The sequence below is a fragment of the Tachypleus tridentatus genome, chromosome 12 (assembly GCF_004210375.1).
Source record: "Tachypleus tridentatus isolate NWPU-2018 chromosome 12, ASM421037v1, whole genome shotgun sequence".
Classification (NCBI taxonomy): domain Eukaryota; kingdom Metazoa; phylum Arthropoda; class Merostomata; order Xiphosura; family Limulidae; genus Tachypleus; species Tachypleus tridentatus.
The window spans coordinates 120,380,259-120,395,620 of record NC_134836.1 but is presented as its reverse complement, the minus strand read 5'-3'; the positions used below and the strand labels follow the sequence as shown (position 1 = coordinate 120,395,620).

Genomic DNA, 15,362 nt, shown 5'->3' with positions numbered 1-15,362 from the left:
ACAATAACAGTATTTCAAGTTAAACAAAAGATTTGTCAAACAAGTTCCAACACGTCCACAAGAAACTGGAAACAATAACAGTATTTCAAGTTAGACAAAAGATTTGTCAAACAAGTTCCAACATGTCCACAAGAAACTGGAAACAATAACAGTATTTCAAGTTAAACAAAATATTTGTCAAACAAGTTCCAACATGTCCACAAGAAACTTGAAACAATAACAGTATTTCAAGTTAAACAAAATATTTGTCAAACAAGTTCCAACATGTCCACAAGAAACTTGAAACAAGAACAATATTTCAAGTTAAACAAAAGAGTTGTCAAACAAGTTCCAACATGTCCAGAAGAAACTTGAAACAAGAACAATATTTCAAGTTAAACAAAAGAGTTGTCAAACAAGTTCCAACATGTCCACAAGAAACTTGAAACAATAACAGTATTTCAAGTTAAACAAAAGATTTGTCAAACAATTTCCAACATGTCTACAAGAAACTTGAAACAATAACAGTATTTCAAATTAAACAAAATATTTGTCAAACAAGTTCCAACATGTCCACAAGAAACGGGAAACAATAACAGTATTTCAAGTTAAACAAAAGATTTGTCAAAGAAGTTCCAACATGTCCACAAGAAACTGGAAACAATAACAGTATTTCAAGTTAAACAAAAGATTTGTCAAACAAGTTCCAACATGTCCACAAGAAACTGGAAACAATAACAGTATTTCAAGTTAAACAAAAAATTTGTCAAACAAGTTCCAACATGTCCACAAGAAACTGGAAACAATAACAGTATTTCAAGTTAAACAAAAAATTTGTCAAACAAGTTCCAATGTCCACAAGAAACTGGAAACAATAACAGTATTTCAAGTTAAACAAAAGAGTTGTCAAACAAGTTCCAACATTTGTTGGTCTGTCTCCAACAACTTTGAGTGTATATTATTTGTTGGTCTGTCTCCAACAACTCTGAGTGTATATTATTTGTTGGTCTGTCTCCAACAACTCTGAGTGTATATTATTTGTTGGTCTGTCTCCAACAACTCTGAGTGTATATTATTTGTTGGTCTGTCTCCAACAACTCTGAGTGTATATTATTTGTTGGTCTGTCTCCAACAACTCTGAGTGTATATTATTTGTTGGTCTGTCTCCAACAACTCTGAGTGTATATTATTTGTTGGTCTGTCTCCAACAACTCTGAGTGTATATTATTTGTTGGTCTGTCTCCAACAGCTCTGAGTGTATATTATTTGTTGGTCTGTCTCCAACAGCTCTGAGTGTATATTATTTGTTGGTCTGTCTCCAACAGCTCTGAGTGTATATTATTTGTTGGTCTGTCTCCAACAGCTCTGAGTGTATATTATTTGTTGGTCTGTCTCCAACAGCTCTGAGTGTATATTATTTGTTGGTCTGTCTCCAACAGCTCTGAGTGTATATTATTTAGAAGATGTGGATTGGTAATCCTCAAACAATTCTTCTATCAGACATAATTCATATATCCTGGAAATGTGGGTTAATATATCTCAAAACATTGTAAAACATACCTACTACATTTAGAATATGTGGGTTGATGTATCTGAAAACATTGTAAAACATACCTACTACATTTAGAAGATGTGGGTTGATGTATCTGAAAACATTGTAAACATACCTACTACATCTAGAAGATGTGGGTTGGTGTATCTCAGAACATTGTAAACATACCTACTACATTTAGAAGATGTGGGTTGATGTATCTCAAAACATTGTAAAACATACCTACTACATCTAGAAGATGTGGATTGATGTATCTGAAAACATTGTAAAACATACCTACTACATCTAGAAGATGTGGGTTGATGTATCTGAAAACATTGTAAAACATACCTACTACATCTAGAAGATGTGGGTTGATGTATCTGAAAACATTGTAAACATACCTACTACATCTAGAAGATGTGGGTTGATGTATCTGAAAACATTGTAAACATACCTACTACATCTAGAAGATGTGGGTTGGTGTATCTCAGAACATTGTAAACATACCTACTACATTTAGAAGATGTGGGTTGATGTATCTCAAAACATTGTAAAACATACCTACTACATCTAGAAGATGTGGATTGATGTATCTGAAAACATTGTAAAACATACCTACTACATCTAGAAGATGTGGGTTGATGTATCTGAAAACATTGTAAAACATACCTACTACATCTAGAAGATGTGGGTTGATGTATCTGAAAACATTGTAAACATACCTACTACATCTAGAAGATGTGGGTTGATGTATCTGAAAACATTGTAAACATACCTACTACATCTAGAAGATGTGGGTTGGTGTATCTCAGAACATTGTAAACATACCTACTACATTTAGAAGATGTGGGTTGATGTATCTCAAAACATTGTAAAACATACCTACTACATCTAGAAGATGTGGATTGATGTATCTGAAAACATTGTAAAACATACCTACTACATCTAGAAGATGTGGGTTGGTGTATCTGAAAACATTTAAAACATACCTACTACATTTAGAAGATGTGGGTTGATGTATCTGAAAACATTGTAAAACATACCTACTACATTTAGAAGATGTGGGTTGATGTATCTGAAAACATTGTAAACATACCTACTACATTTAGAAGATGTGGGTTGATGTATCTCAAAACATTGTAAACATACCTACTACATTTAGAAGATGTGGGTTGATGTATCTCAAAACATTGTAAAACATACCAACTACATCTAGAAGATGTGGGTTGATGTATCTCAAAACATTGTAAAACATACCTACTACAGTTAGAAGATGTGGGTTGATGTATCTCAAAACATTGTAAAACATACCAACTACATCTAGAAGATGTGGGTTGATGTATCTCAAAACATTGTAAAACATACCTACTACATATAGAAGATGTGGGTTGGTGTATCTGAAAACATTGTAAACATACCTACTACATCTAGAAGATGTGGATTGATGTATCTCAAAACATTTTAAAACATACCTACTACATTTAGGAGATGTGGGTTGATGTATTTCAAAACATTGTAAAACATACCAACTACATCTAGAAGATGTGGGTTGATGTATCTCAAAACATTGTAAAACATACCTACTACATCTAGAAGATGTGGATTGGTGTATCTGAAAACATTGTAAAACATACCTACTGCATATAGAAGATGTGGATTGATGTATCTCACAACATTGTAAAACATACCTACTACATCTAGAAGATGTGGATTGATGTATCTCAAAACATTTTAAAACATACCTACTACATTTAGGAGATGTGGGTTGATGTATTTCAAAACATTGTAAAACATACCAACTACATCTAGAAGATGTGGGTTGATGTATCTCAAAACATTGTAAAACATACCTACTACATCTAGAAGATGTGGATTGGTGTATCTGAAAACATTGTAAAACATACCTACTGCATATAGAAGATGTGGATTGATGTATCTCACAACATTGTAAAACATACCTACTACATCTAGAAGATGTGGATTGATGTATCTCACAACATTGTAAAACATACCTACTACATCTAGAAGATGTGGGTTGATGTATCTCAAAACATTGTAAAACATACCTACTACATCTAGAAGATGTGGATTGATGTATCTGAAAACATTGTAAACATACCTACTACATCTAGAAGATGTGGATTGATGTATCTCAAAACATTGTAAAACATACTTTCTACATCAAGAAGATGTGGGTTGATGTATCTGAAAACATCGTAAACATACCTACTTCATTTAGAAGATGTGGGTTGGTGTATCTCAAAACATTGTAAACATACCTACTACATTTAGAAGATGTGGGTTGGTGTATCTGAAAACATTGTAAAACATACCTACTACATCTAGAAGATGTGGGTTGATGTATCTGAAAACATTGTAAAACATACCTACTACATCTAGAAGATGTGGGTTGATGTATCTGAAAACATTGTAAACATACCTACTACATCTAGAAGATGTGGGTTGATGTATCTGAAAACATTGTAAACATACCTACTACATCTAGAAGATGTGGGTTGGTGTATCTCAGAACATTGTAAACATACCTACTACATTTAGAAGATGTGGGTTGATGTATCTCAAAACATTGTAAAACATACCTACTACATCTAGAAGATGTGGATTGATGTATCTGAAAACATTGTAAAACATACCTACTACATCTAGAAGATGTGGGTTGGTGTATCTGAAAACATTTAAAACATACCTACTACATTTAGAAGATGTGGGTTGATGTATCTGAAAACATTGTAAAACATACCTACTACATTTAGAAGATGTGGGTTGATGTATCTGAAAACATTGTAAACATACCTACTACATTTAGAAGATGTGGGTTGATGTATCTCAAAACATTGTAAACATACCTACTACATTTAGAAGATGTGGGTTGATGTATCTCAAAACATTGTAAAACATACCAACTACATCTAGAAGATGTGGGTTGATGTATCTCAAAACATTGTAAAACATACCTACTACAGTTAGAAGATGTGGGTTGATGTATCTCAAAACATTGTAAAACATACCAACTACATCTAGAAGATGTGGGTTGATGTATCTCAAAACATTGTAAAACATACCTACTACATATAGAAGATGTGGGTTGGTGTATCTGAAAACATTGTAAACATACCTACTACATCTAGAAGATGTGGATTGATGTATCTCAAAACATTTTAAAACATACCTACTACATTTAGGAGATGTGGGTTGATGTATTTCAAAACATTGTAAAACATACCAACTACATCTAGAAGATGTGGGTTGATGTATCTCAAAACATTGTAAAACATACCTACTACATCTAGAAGATGTGGATTGGTGTATCTGAAAACATTGTAAAACATACCTACTGCATATAGAAGATGTGGATTGATGTATCTCACAACATTGTAAAACATACCTACTACATCTAGAAGATGTGGATTGATGTATCTCAAAACATTTTAAAACATACCTACTACATTTAGGAGATGTGGGTTGATGTATTTCAAAACATTGTAAAACATACCAACTACATCTAGAAGATGTGGGTTGATGTATCTCAAAACATTGTAAAACATACCTACTACATCTAGAAGATGTGGATTGGTGTATCTGAAAACATTGTAAAACATACCTACTGCATATAGAAGATGTGGATTGATGTATCTCACAACATTGTAAAACATACCTACTACATCTAGAAGATGTGGATTGATGTATCTCACAACATTGTAAAACATACCTACTACATCTAGAAGATGTGGGTTGATGTATCTCAAAACATTGTAAAACATACCTACTACATCTAGAAGATGTGGATTGATGTATCTGAAAACATTGTAAACATACCTACTACATCTAGAAGATGTGGATTGATGTATCTCAAAACATTGTAAAACATACTTTCTACATCAAGAAGATGTGGGTTGATGTATCTGAAAACATCGTAAACATACCTACTTCATTTAGAAGATGTGGGTTGGTGTATCTCAAAACATTGTAAACATACCTACTACATTTAGAAGATGTGGGTTGGTGTATCTGAAAACATCGTAAACATACCTACTACATCTAGAAGATGTGGGTTGGTGTATCTGAAAACATTGTAAAACATACCTACTACATTTAGAAGATGTGGGTTGGTGTATCTGAAAACATTGTAAAACATACCTACTACATCTAGAAGATGTGGGTTGGTGTATCTGAAAACATTGTAAAACATACCTACTACATCAAGAAGATGTGGGTTGGTGTATCTGAAAACATTGTAAAACATACCTACTACATCAAGAAGATGTGGGTTGGTGTATCTGAAAACATTGTAAAACATACCTACTACATCAAGAAGATGTGGGTTGGTGTATCTGAAAACATTTAAAACATACCTACTACATTTAGAAGATGTGGGTTGATGTATCTGAAAACATTGTAAAACATACCTACTACATTTAGAAGATGTGGGTTGATGTATCTCCAAAAATGATCATCTGTATCATACCTTTAACATAATAAAATATTTTAGGTTGTAATCTAGAACAGACATTATATATCCACAAGATCTGGGTTGATACATATCCATACGTTCTTAACTGGAACACATCTAATACATCAAGAAGATGCATGTTGGTATATATATCCATATGTTCTCAATAGGAACACACCTCATATGTATATATTTGGAACATGTTGATTGACTTGTTTTATATTCTTATCTGTAACATACCTTATACATTCGGAAGATAGGGGTTTGTATACATCCATATATTCTCAAGTAGAACAACCAAAATATTGCCTACTAAGTATAACATCAAATATTAATTTGATAAACATCTAGATGATACAAGATTTTCCATTAATCTTCATCAGATTAATTAACAACAGGAATTTCTACAAATCTCTTAATTTCTTAAGAAAAACCTCATAATCATAATTGATACCATTACAAAGAAGAAACACAACCTGAGGTTGTACCACTAATGTTCAGAGACTATGTTCAAATACTTGATTTTCAGAACCTTATTAGAACACTAGTATTAAAAAGACATGTCCGTATAATGTTCCCTGCTGAAATCATCCCGGGTGTTGATGTTCCAACCTTATAAGAACACGAGTAATAAAGAGATGTGTTTATATAATGTTCCCTGCTGAAATCATCCCGGGTGTTGATGTTCCAATTTTATAAGAACACGAGTAATAAAGAGATGTGTTTATATAATGTTCCCTGCTGAAATCATCCCGGGTGTTGATGTTCCAACCTTATAAGAACACGAGTAATAAAGAGATGTGTTTATATAATGTTCCCTGCTGAAATCATCCCGGGTGTTGATGTTCCAACCTTATAAGAACACGAGTAATAAAGAGATGTGTTTATATAATGTTCCTTGGTGAAATCATCTTGGGTGTCGATGATCCAACCTTATACAAACACTAGTATTAAAGTGATATGCTACACGGAGAATTGTCAACAGAGCAGAGAGTTCACATAAAAGCTTTACATGACATTGTTTTGGACTTCAAATTGCTACAGACTTGAAATGCTTCCAAACACTGTCAAATACATCCTAGATTGTGAGACTGAGACAAGTAAGTTTGAATATATGAAAGGAAGATGCAAAACACCTGAACTCCATGATACTGATGTTAAGTATCTTTGTTTATGTAACCTTTAGGACAGAAGGAAGAGTGCCACTAATCTCAAGTATAAGATCAATGACAATGGATCAAGTGACAGAAAAATATTCATATCTATAGCATTAAGAATGTAATGTTTGGTCGTGTATCAATTAAAAAACCTTCACTTCAATCGTCAAGTATTGTCAAAAACTGCAATTTGCCAAAAAAGTATAAAAACTGGACTGTTGATGATTCATAAAAGGTGTTACGGACAAGTAAGTCAAGTTTGAAATATTTAGTTCATGGCGTAGGTTGTACGCCCAGCAGAAGAACGGCAAAAGATACTTTAATACATAACACCCACCATGAAATGGGATAGGCATTGTGATTTGGAGGTGTTTTTCTGCTCAGGCAAAATGAGATATTTGTGAAATGGATGGAATAATGGACCAGCACAAGTACCATCAGATACTGATCTCTCATGGTATGTGTATTATTGGTAAAGGATTATGCTGCCAAGAAGATAATGATATTCATCCAACTTGTGCAGAAATTACTTAGCTAAAAAAAGATGCCATTGAGATAATTCAAATGATGCAATGACTGTTACAGAGGCCTGACCACAACCCAGTTGAGAAAGTTTGTGATTTAATCGATTAGAAACTTGACAAATCAAAAGTTACTACTAATGAAACTTTATGGGAGTGTACTATATCTAGGGAGCAAAATCCCAAAAGATGCTTTGATTAAATGTTGCAACAGCGACTGAAAGATTGTCTACAGTCATTAAAGAAAAAGGGGGACAGGCAACATATTACTCATTTGCTGAACTCAAACATTTCCACTGAGTTTCTGTTGTACTAAATATGAAAGTTAATAAAATTTTGATGTTACACCTGTGATTTACCTTCCACTATTTTCTGGAAATTGCATGAAATCTAAGACTTGAATTTGTCCTAATACTTTTACACAGTACTGTATGTTCTGCATAATGAGATAACCAAACTTTGATATAACTGTAGCAGTTCATATATCCATAAAATGTTTGTTTTAATCATTTAATTTAGTTACAGTACATGGTATTAACCCATAAAAGTAGTCATAATTATGACTATAGGACTTGTACCTGTCAGTGGAAGATTTAATCATGTATTTCAAACTGCTACCTGATCTTGGTGTTATTGCCTGGTTATCCACTTAAAGATTCAGTTGTTGTTTGTTTAAAAACTTGCTAACTGATAGTCTCCTTATGGACTTTCTTGAACAACACAAAACCATTTATCACTTCTCTGTTCAGCAGGTATTCAAAGGCAATTTGTGATAGAAATGAATGATTTTTCACGAGGGTGGGAAATAGTTAGCCATCTGATGAGAAATGTTGATCCCTTATTTTACACTGTGTTGTACTGAAGAACCATTTCTGGTTTTGTCACTTCAACATTATTGTCATTTTGTCCCATTTAGGCTACAGTTATGGTTTGTTGATAGCATGAGATCATCATGCTTGTCCGTCCATTTCACAGTGGTCATACCATTATTTTGTTGTAGGCCAATGATAATTTATTTTTTCTTCTTTCATGAGTCACATTTATAGCACACTGTTCCTAAAGATGGATCAGGTGATTTAACAACTCTTTTGCTAAAATAATGAAAGTATAAAGATCTGTTGCAATTGGTATATCTGCATCCAGATTATCTTTAGCAACATCCAGTTCTATTTGAATTGCATATTGATGAGCTTTTCCAGGGTTATATTGGTGAAAGTGTAAATAGCTTCACCATGGTACTGTTATTTTATTTACTTCAATTGATTCACCTGGAGTATTAACTTTGGTAAAACTTTCTTCTAGAAGTCAAAATCATTTTCTATTTTTCCTAAATGATCCATCCCAACTATCAGGTTATCTAAAAAATGAACAAATAGTAACAGTGACTGGAATCTGTTTCTTGGCATTATTCCTAGTATGAAGTATATTTTCAAGAATGGGTCTTTACTCCAGTACTGAGAAACATTTGGATAGTTCACAATTCCATGTGCATAATGGTTTCTAGAAACCTTTTTCTTTCATCACAATTTGCACCTCTCTACTTTTGTGGCTGAGTTTTGCCAGCTGCCATAATCTGGCAGTAATTGAAATTAGTTTACCAAGCTATAAGATCATAAATCTTATTGGTAACTACAAGTTTTAATGTGTCAGTAAGCCTTGCTATACCATTTGCATGTGTGTTGAGACTTGGACTAACAACTGGAAAAGGTGTTTGGATGGCACCAGCCACTGGATGCCAGAGATTCAATGGAATTTGTTGCTGATTATCAGAGTTTCCAGTTTAATCTTCAGAGTCTAAGCTTTCAGAATCTTCAGTAGCGTTTGGTATAATAGCATCAGAGTTGGAAGACAAAGACAGCGAGATGAATCTCTCTCACCATCCGAAGACATTGAAGAACTCGTGTTTTATGGATGTAAAAAAAAATTATGGACAGATTTGGTGCTTTCCAAAGCATTTGTTATGTAATTATAATCAATAAAAATCTTAAAAGAAAGAGAATACTACTAATAAAAAAGAATTAAATGTATAAAATATTTCAATGCAAACCACCTGTGGGTCATGTACTCAAGAACTGAATTAAATGGCAGATACCCACAACTCACGGATAGGCCAGCAATACTCACTTCAAAGTTATTAGCAGTAACACAACATAAATTTGTGAAGATTTTCTAAAGCTAAATTTTAAAATGGCATGGATAGGCATTGAAAAACTGACGCAGTATCGTAATGTCTGTGGTATTCCAGCAGGCCTAATGGACCCCTGATATTGGGCTGTGATAATACTGAATAGAGTACATGCATATACTTCATGTAGATTTTACGTTTTATAGTGGACGGTGTACACTAACAGAACCCCATCATTAGGTAATATAGTTGAATTTAAGCAGTATTTTTGTGTTTGTGAATACTTTGCACTGTTCTGTGTAGATTACAAGATGTGTTATATATCTTATTGCTCGGGGCACGTCACTTTTTGCGTACACTATAAAACTTGTAATGCCAATGTGCCCTTGGGTTTACATAATGACTTTGCGTAAGACACGAATGGTAATTTTTTAATACTTTGTGTTTCAAAGTTACCAGTCACTTGCGACGTTTAAATCAATATTATTGTGGAACATGAAACCTTGACATGAACTTTCCGAGTGCATACAAATCAACTACAGACCAAGCTAACCCGTTACCTTTGCACACTGGATATTCATGTAGCTTATGAAACATCATTCTATAGTGGGTAAGTATTGAATGATTAGCTTCCTGTCGTGGAGTTTTTGTTTTGTTGATTTTATTGAATATCTAGAAACTTTAGGAACGTCTTACACATTCTGCCACGTTATTACTTGAAATACTCGAATAACGTTGTTTTGAAAAGTAATCTTTACAAATAAATCTTTCAGAAATATCAGTCACGTAGTTTATTAAGTAGATAGTTTATCTTGAAGATGTAGCTAGTGTGTCATTATGGATTTGTTGATTTTTAATTGTCTCGAGATCAACAGGTATCTTAACCTATTGGGACGAACTCGTAATAAGCTAGGCCTATACATCAATGTTGGAAGTAAATAGGGAAATAAATTTCACGTGAACTTTGTACATAACACTATTTTTAGTTCTTTCGAGCTTTTTAAAGGTTAGTATCATGTTTATTTACAGGTATGTGGAAAACATGGACACCTAACTACTAAGCATAGCGAAGCAAAATTTGTTTTTATATACTTGTAGTGTTTTAAATTTAAACCATGTTTTAAAGTTAAAATTTGTTGAATAGTTAGCACGTTTGACATTTAGGCCTAGAAATGTTAATAGCTAACATTGAAGTGTACGTCATCGTTGATATTACTTTCCACAAACGTATAATGTTTGGAGTTTTTTCTTAATTTTAGGCTGGCTCAATTCCATAATGATTTACAAATTATATAAATTTATTGAAAAAATTACACTTGTTTAAATGTTTTCACCAGTACTACTTGGATGACGTACCGTAATTTTTGGGGTAAGTGAGAGCACTAAGAAAACGCATCCTACTCGCTACTCTAATTTTAACTTCTAAAGCAACTAAGCATGTAAACCACAATCATAAAATTTTAATTTTGTGATGAATTAAAGCGTTCTTTTTTTATTAAGTAATTTATTTAGACTATCGCGTTTTAAAAATGAACCAGTTTTATACCTTTAATGTGTATTATAACTGTTTTTGTTTTTTAAAGGAGTGTTTAAAATAATTTCCCACTGATACGTGTAAATGCTTCACGAAGAAAGTGATTTCTTCATTATACCGAAGCCTAAATGAAAATACTAAATTACATACATACACATGAGAGAGAGAGATACGTATGCAGTTCTAAAATTATAAAGGATAGTTCACCATATGTTGTAAAAGAAAAAATAATATTTGTTTCAGGGTATCATTTTCTTTGGGTATATATTTTAAATTTTCAGAAGTTTTTAGTACACTTATGGCTTAAATGGATTTATGTACTGTTGTCCAAACTTTTATTAAGTATATGAAAACTAATACATCGGTATTTCAAATGATTCTGACTTTCCTTAGGTCTAATACCAAGTGTTTAAAGAAGGTACGGAATTTTTTATATGCACAATTTTTATATTTTTATTCTAGTCATTTCGCATGTGTCAGTTAAATTTGAGAACTTGGTGTTTGATTGCTATTTATGCCAAGGGCATTATTTTTAGTTATGAACCTTTTTACTTACCACATTTTTATGTAAAATTTAACTAATTTTTTACAATACTCGTCTTCCTGTATAGCATATTTTTGTCACGTTTTGATATACCCTAATTTAGCAGTATTATGACCAGAAGGAAGGCAGCTAGTAATCACCACCTACCGCAAACTCTTGGACTAATCTTTTACCAACAAATAGTGGGATTAAACGTGACATTATAACGCCATCATGGCTGATAGAGCGTGCATGTTTCGTGTGACGGGCTTTCGAAACTGCGACGCTCAAATTACGAGTTTAGCATCCTAACCCTTTGGCAATACCTGGCCCCCACCAAAAAAGTATAGAAATATCTCTAAAGACAACATAATGCACTCATAATAATTTTACACCTCCAATAAACAACTTGGAGAAACTTAAGTTCTACGTGAATCCGTAGGGTACATGGCCAATAGTTGCATATTACAGGCCTTGTATAATCCGGACTTTTAAGTTGAAACAATATACAATGGGCATCGAAGCCGCATAAACTTATCGTCGGAAAATACAACCATTATATCTTCTATTATGTATATATATGTATTTACGCTTGTGCGTGTGTGTATTTATTTAAGCAGCTTACGTCAGACGTCACAAAAAAGGAGAAATTCGCAGTGTCAAACTCAGCAGAAGATTTCTTACACGAACTTTGAACGCTTTTGATATTTAAGTACACATTTGATAAAAACCTGGTGCAAGTTCGCGCTGACACATTTCAGTGCCTGCTCTGTCCGCTAGGTGTGTATGTATGATCGTATGTAAGTAATAAAACTTAAATTAAGATTGAATGTTAGGCTGCGTTCAGTATATGTGGAAACGCCTGTTTTATATTTCTATGAAAATGGTGTGTATTTATAGTGTTTGGTTCAGCGCAGCACCATGTGACAGGCACCATGTACTTTTCGTACTATTGGATAATTAGAGTAAAAGTCGAAGTCGTCCTGTTTCGATTAACGAAGTATACAATTGTTAATAAGAGGATGTATGTATATATAAACGACATCAGCTACAACTTTATGCTAATAACCTATTGCTTAATATTCATGTTTTATAACTGGTTTTGTCACTTTTATGTTCAAAGTAAATCTACGTCTTTTCTGAGGTGTTTCGAAAAACTTTGAAAGATTGAAAGATCACTAGAAGTGCCTGCGTGTTTACAAAAATAAGTGTACGAGAAAATATCAGTTTTATGTAAGTTTTCAGCGTACGCTAATAATAGTAACGAGAATTGTATGGTTTCTTATAAGGGTGTAAGACTTGTGAACTTTTAAGAGATTGTTTTGAATGTTAAACGTTAGAAATGAACTTTGTTTCCATGAATCAAATTTAGGTGTATCTTGGAAAGTCGTATGTAGTTATGAAGAGCTCTTTTATTTTATTTTTTTTCGTGATAATTTAACGGGATATTGTATTAGGTAATTACCTAAACGTTATGGGTCTTTACTTCGTGTGGCCATTTTATTTCATGTAATTTGAACTGTTTGTTACTGAACAACAAAGTTATTATCAAGCATTAAAATAAGGGTGAATTTACCTCTTCTTGTTGGGCACGGCATGCCCAGGTGGGTTAGAGTGCCTGACTCGTAATATTAGGGTCGAGGGTTCGAATCCCTGTCATACTAAACATGCTCGTCCTTTCAGTCGTGCGGGCGTTATAAAGTTTCGTTCAATCCTACTATTCGTTGATGAAATAGTAGTCCAAGAGTTGGCGGTGGGTAATGATGATTAGCTGCCTCTCCTCTAATCTTACACTACTAAATTAGGGACGACTAACGTAGATAGCCCTCGTGTAGCTTTGCGCGAAATTCAAACAAAACGTTTTGCAGTGGTTCGCGTGATCCTTTTGCCCGCAGACGAAAGAGTTTGGAAACCAGTGTCCTGTAAAGCTACATTTTTACCGTGCTGTGTGTTCCGTGTTTGACATCAGGTGTAGTGTACATGAAAATATTTATTTATATTATCGGAACGCTTGCTTAACATGTTTTACAGTGGCAATGAGTACAGTTAACTCAGGTTGAAAAATAAATTGTTTTAAAATTCGAGCCAAAATAACAGATTACTACATTTACGACGAAGATAAATATAGCGGGTGATACAAAGGGCACCCACCATCACGAGCTTACGAAGTCTTGCCCATGCAGCTGTGTGAAATGTTCATCGATGATGTCACAACACGTGTCACTTCACGTTCTTTCAGTATTAAAATCCCAATGTAACGAAAGGAAAACATGACTGTTAGGGCGGGACATGGAAGTATAGTGGTGTGTGCGAACGTAAATGTAGTAGTTTTATACGTACGTATGGTTAAGGTAGTTTTATACGTACGTATGGTTAAAGTAGTTTTCAAGTCCCATCACCAAACATGCTCGTCCTTTTAGCTGTAGGAGCATTATAATGTATCACTTAATCCCACTATTCATTAGTAGATGTGTTGTCAACAAGTTATGTCTATCACTTCAAAATTAGGAACGCTCGAGTAGTTAGCTTTGCGTGAAGTTAGTGCGTGAAGTAGTTAACTTGTCTATGTGTATTTTTATTGCTCGTGAATTTAAGTTACAGAAACAATACCAGTCAGTAAAAAAACATAATCGAAAGGCCGATCGTGTATTGCAGAATGTCTAGTTTCGAACCGTGATGAAATAACACGTTTTTAACTCAGCGTTTCACCAACCAGATATTAATAACAGAAAAAAACAAAACAAAAGAAAACCTAAGTCTGAGCAACATAAAAGATAAGTGCGAATTGTGAATGTATAATATGAATAATATAGTGTTATAAAAAAAATGCGATAAAATTTACGGAATTTGTAGTACATACCAGAACAGTAAGCATATATTGTACCCAATTTCTGAGTACAGGTCATTTGCTTGTTTCAGTAAATGTGTGTGTGTTTATAAATCCGAATACACAGATTTGGAATAGCTGTGAACATCACTGTATCATATCTTGTTCAGGGGGTAACAAACCGGTTTTTTAAATCCATACGTTTTCAAGGAGCCTGACTGTATAGTGCACGGTGTTAGGGTACACTTTAGAAGGAATAAACACCCTGATTTTGTCCTTGAACACGTACGTGTACACGCCTCATAGAACTGACCCTCAAACTGAGATAGGACAAGTACAATCGATACGGTGTAAAATATACAGGTCAATTCATATATACTTTATATTGGTGTACGAACGGTTCATGTGACCAGGTGAACTAGTTTAAGAATAACAGTTCAGTTGTTGTATGATAAAAATTATGTATATTATTTTGTTACTTGGCGCTGTTAATTAAGTGATGCGAGTATGGTTGTATATATATATTTTTCTGTGATAACCTGTTTACATAAGAAAATACGTCCATTGATATTTTGTGCTAGTTTTAATGTTATATTTAAACATAAATGCTGTGTCACAAAATGACCAAACTGTGAAAGTTCGTAAGTGCAGTTGACACACCGTTAAGTGAATGAAAGCTTTCTGTGAAATA

The 15,362-nt window shown here is 33.5% G+C and overlaps 1 protein-coding gene and 1 long non-coding RNA gene across 5 annotated transcripts in view; one reads left to right on the top strand and one right to left on the bottom strand.

Annotated features, from left to right (window-relative positions):
* LOC143234516 (glucocorticoid-induced transcript 1 protein-like) overlaps positions 1-15,362 on the top strand; it is a 58,579-nt gene that overhangs the window by 19,951 nt on the left and 23,266 nt on the right. The window contains exon 1 of one of the 4 annotated variants that reach the window (XM_076471928.1): positions 9,905-10,397. The exons of the other annotated variants lie outside the window; for them this stretch is intronic. Coding sequence (XP_076328043.1) covers positions 10,376-10,397 — 22 coding nt within the window. The 5' untranslated portion in view covers positions 9,905-10,375. Of the gene's footprint in view, positions 1-9,904; positions 10,398-15,362 lie in introns of those variants that run through there. 4 annotated transcript variants of the gene reach the window in all.
* The window catches only part of LOC143234518 (uncharacterized), a 36,297-nt gene that overhangs the window by 18,494 nt on the left and 2,441 nt on the right, over positions 1-15,362 (bottom strand). The window lies entirely within an intron of this gene.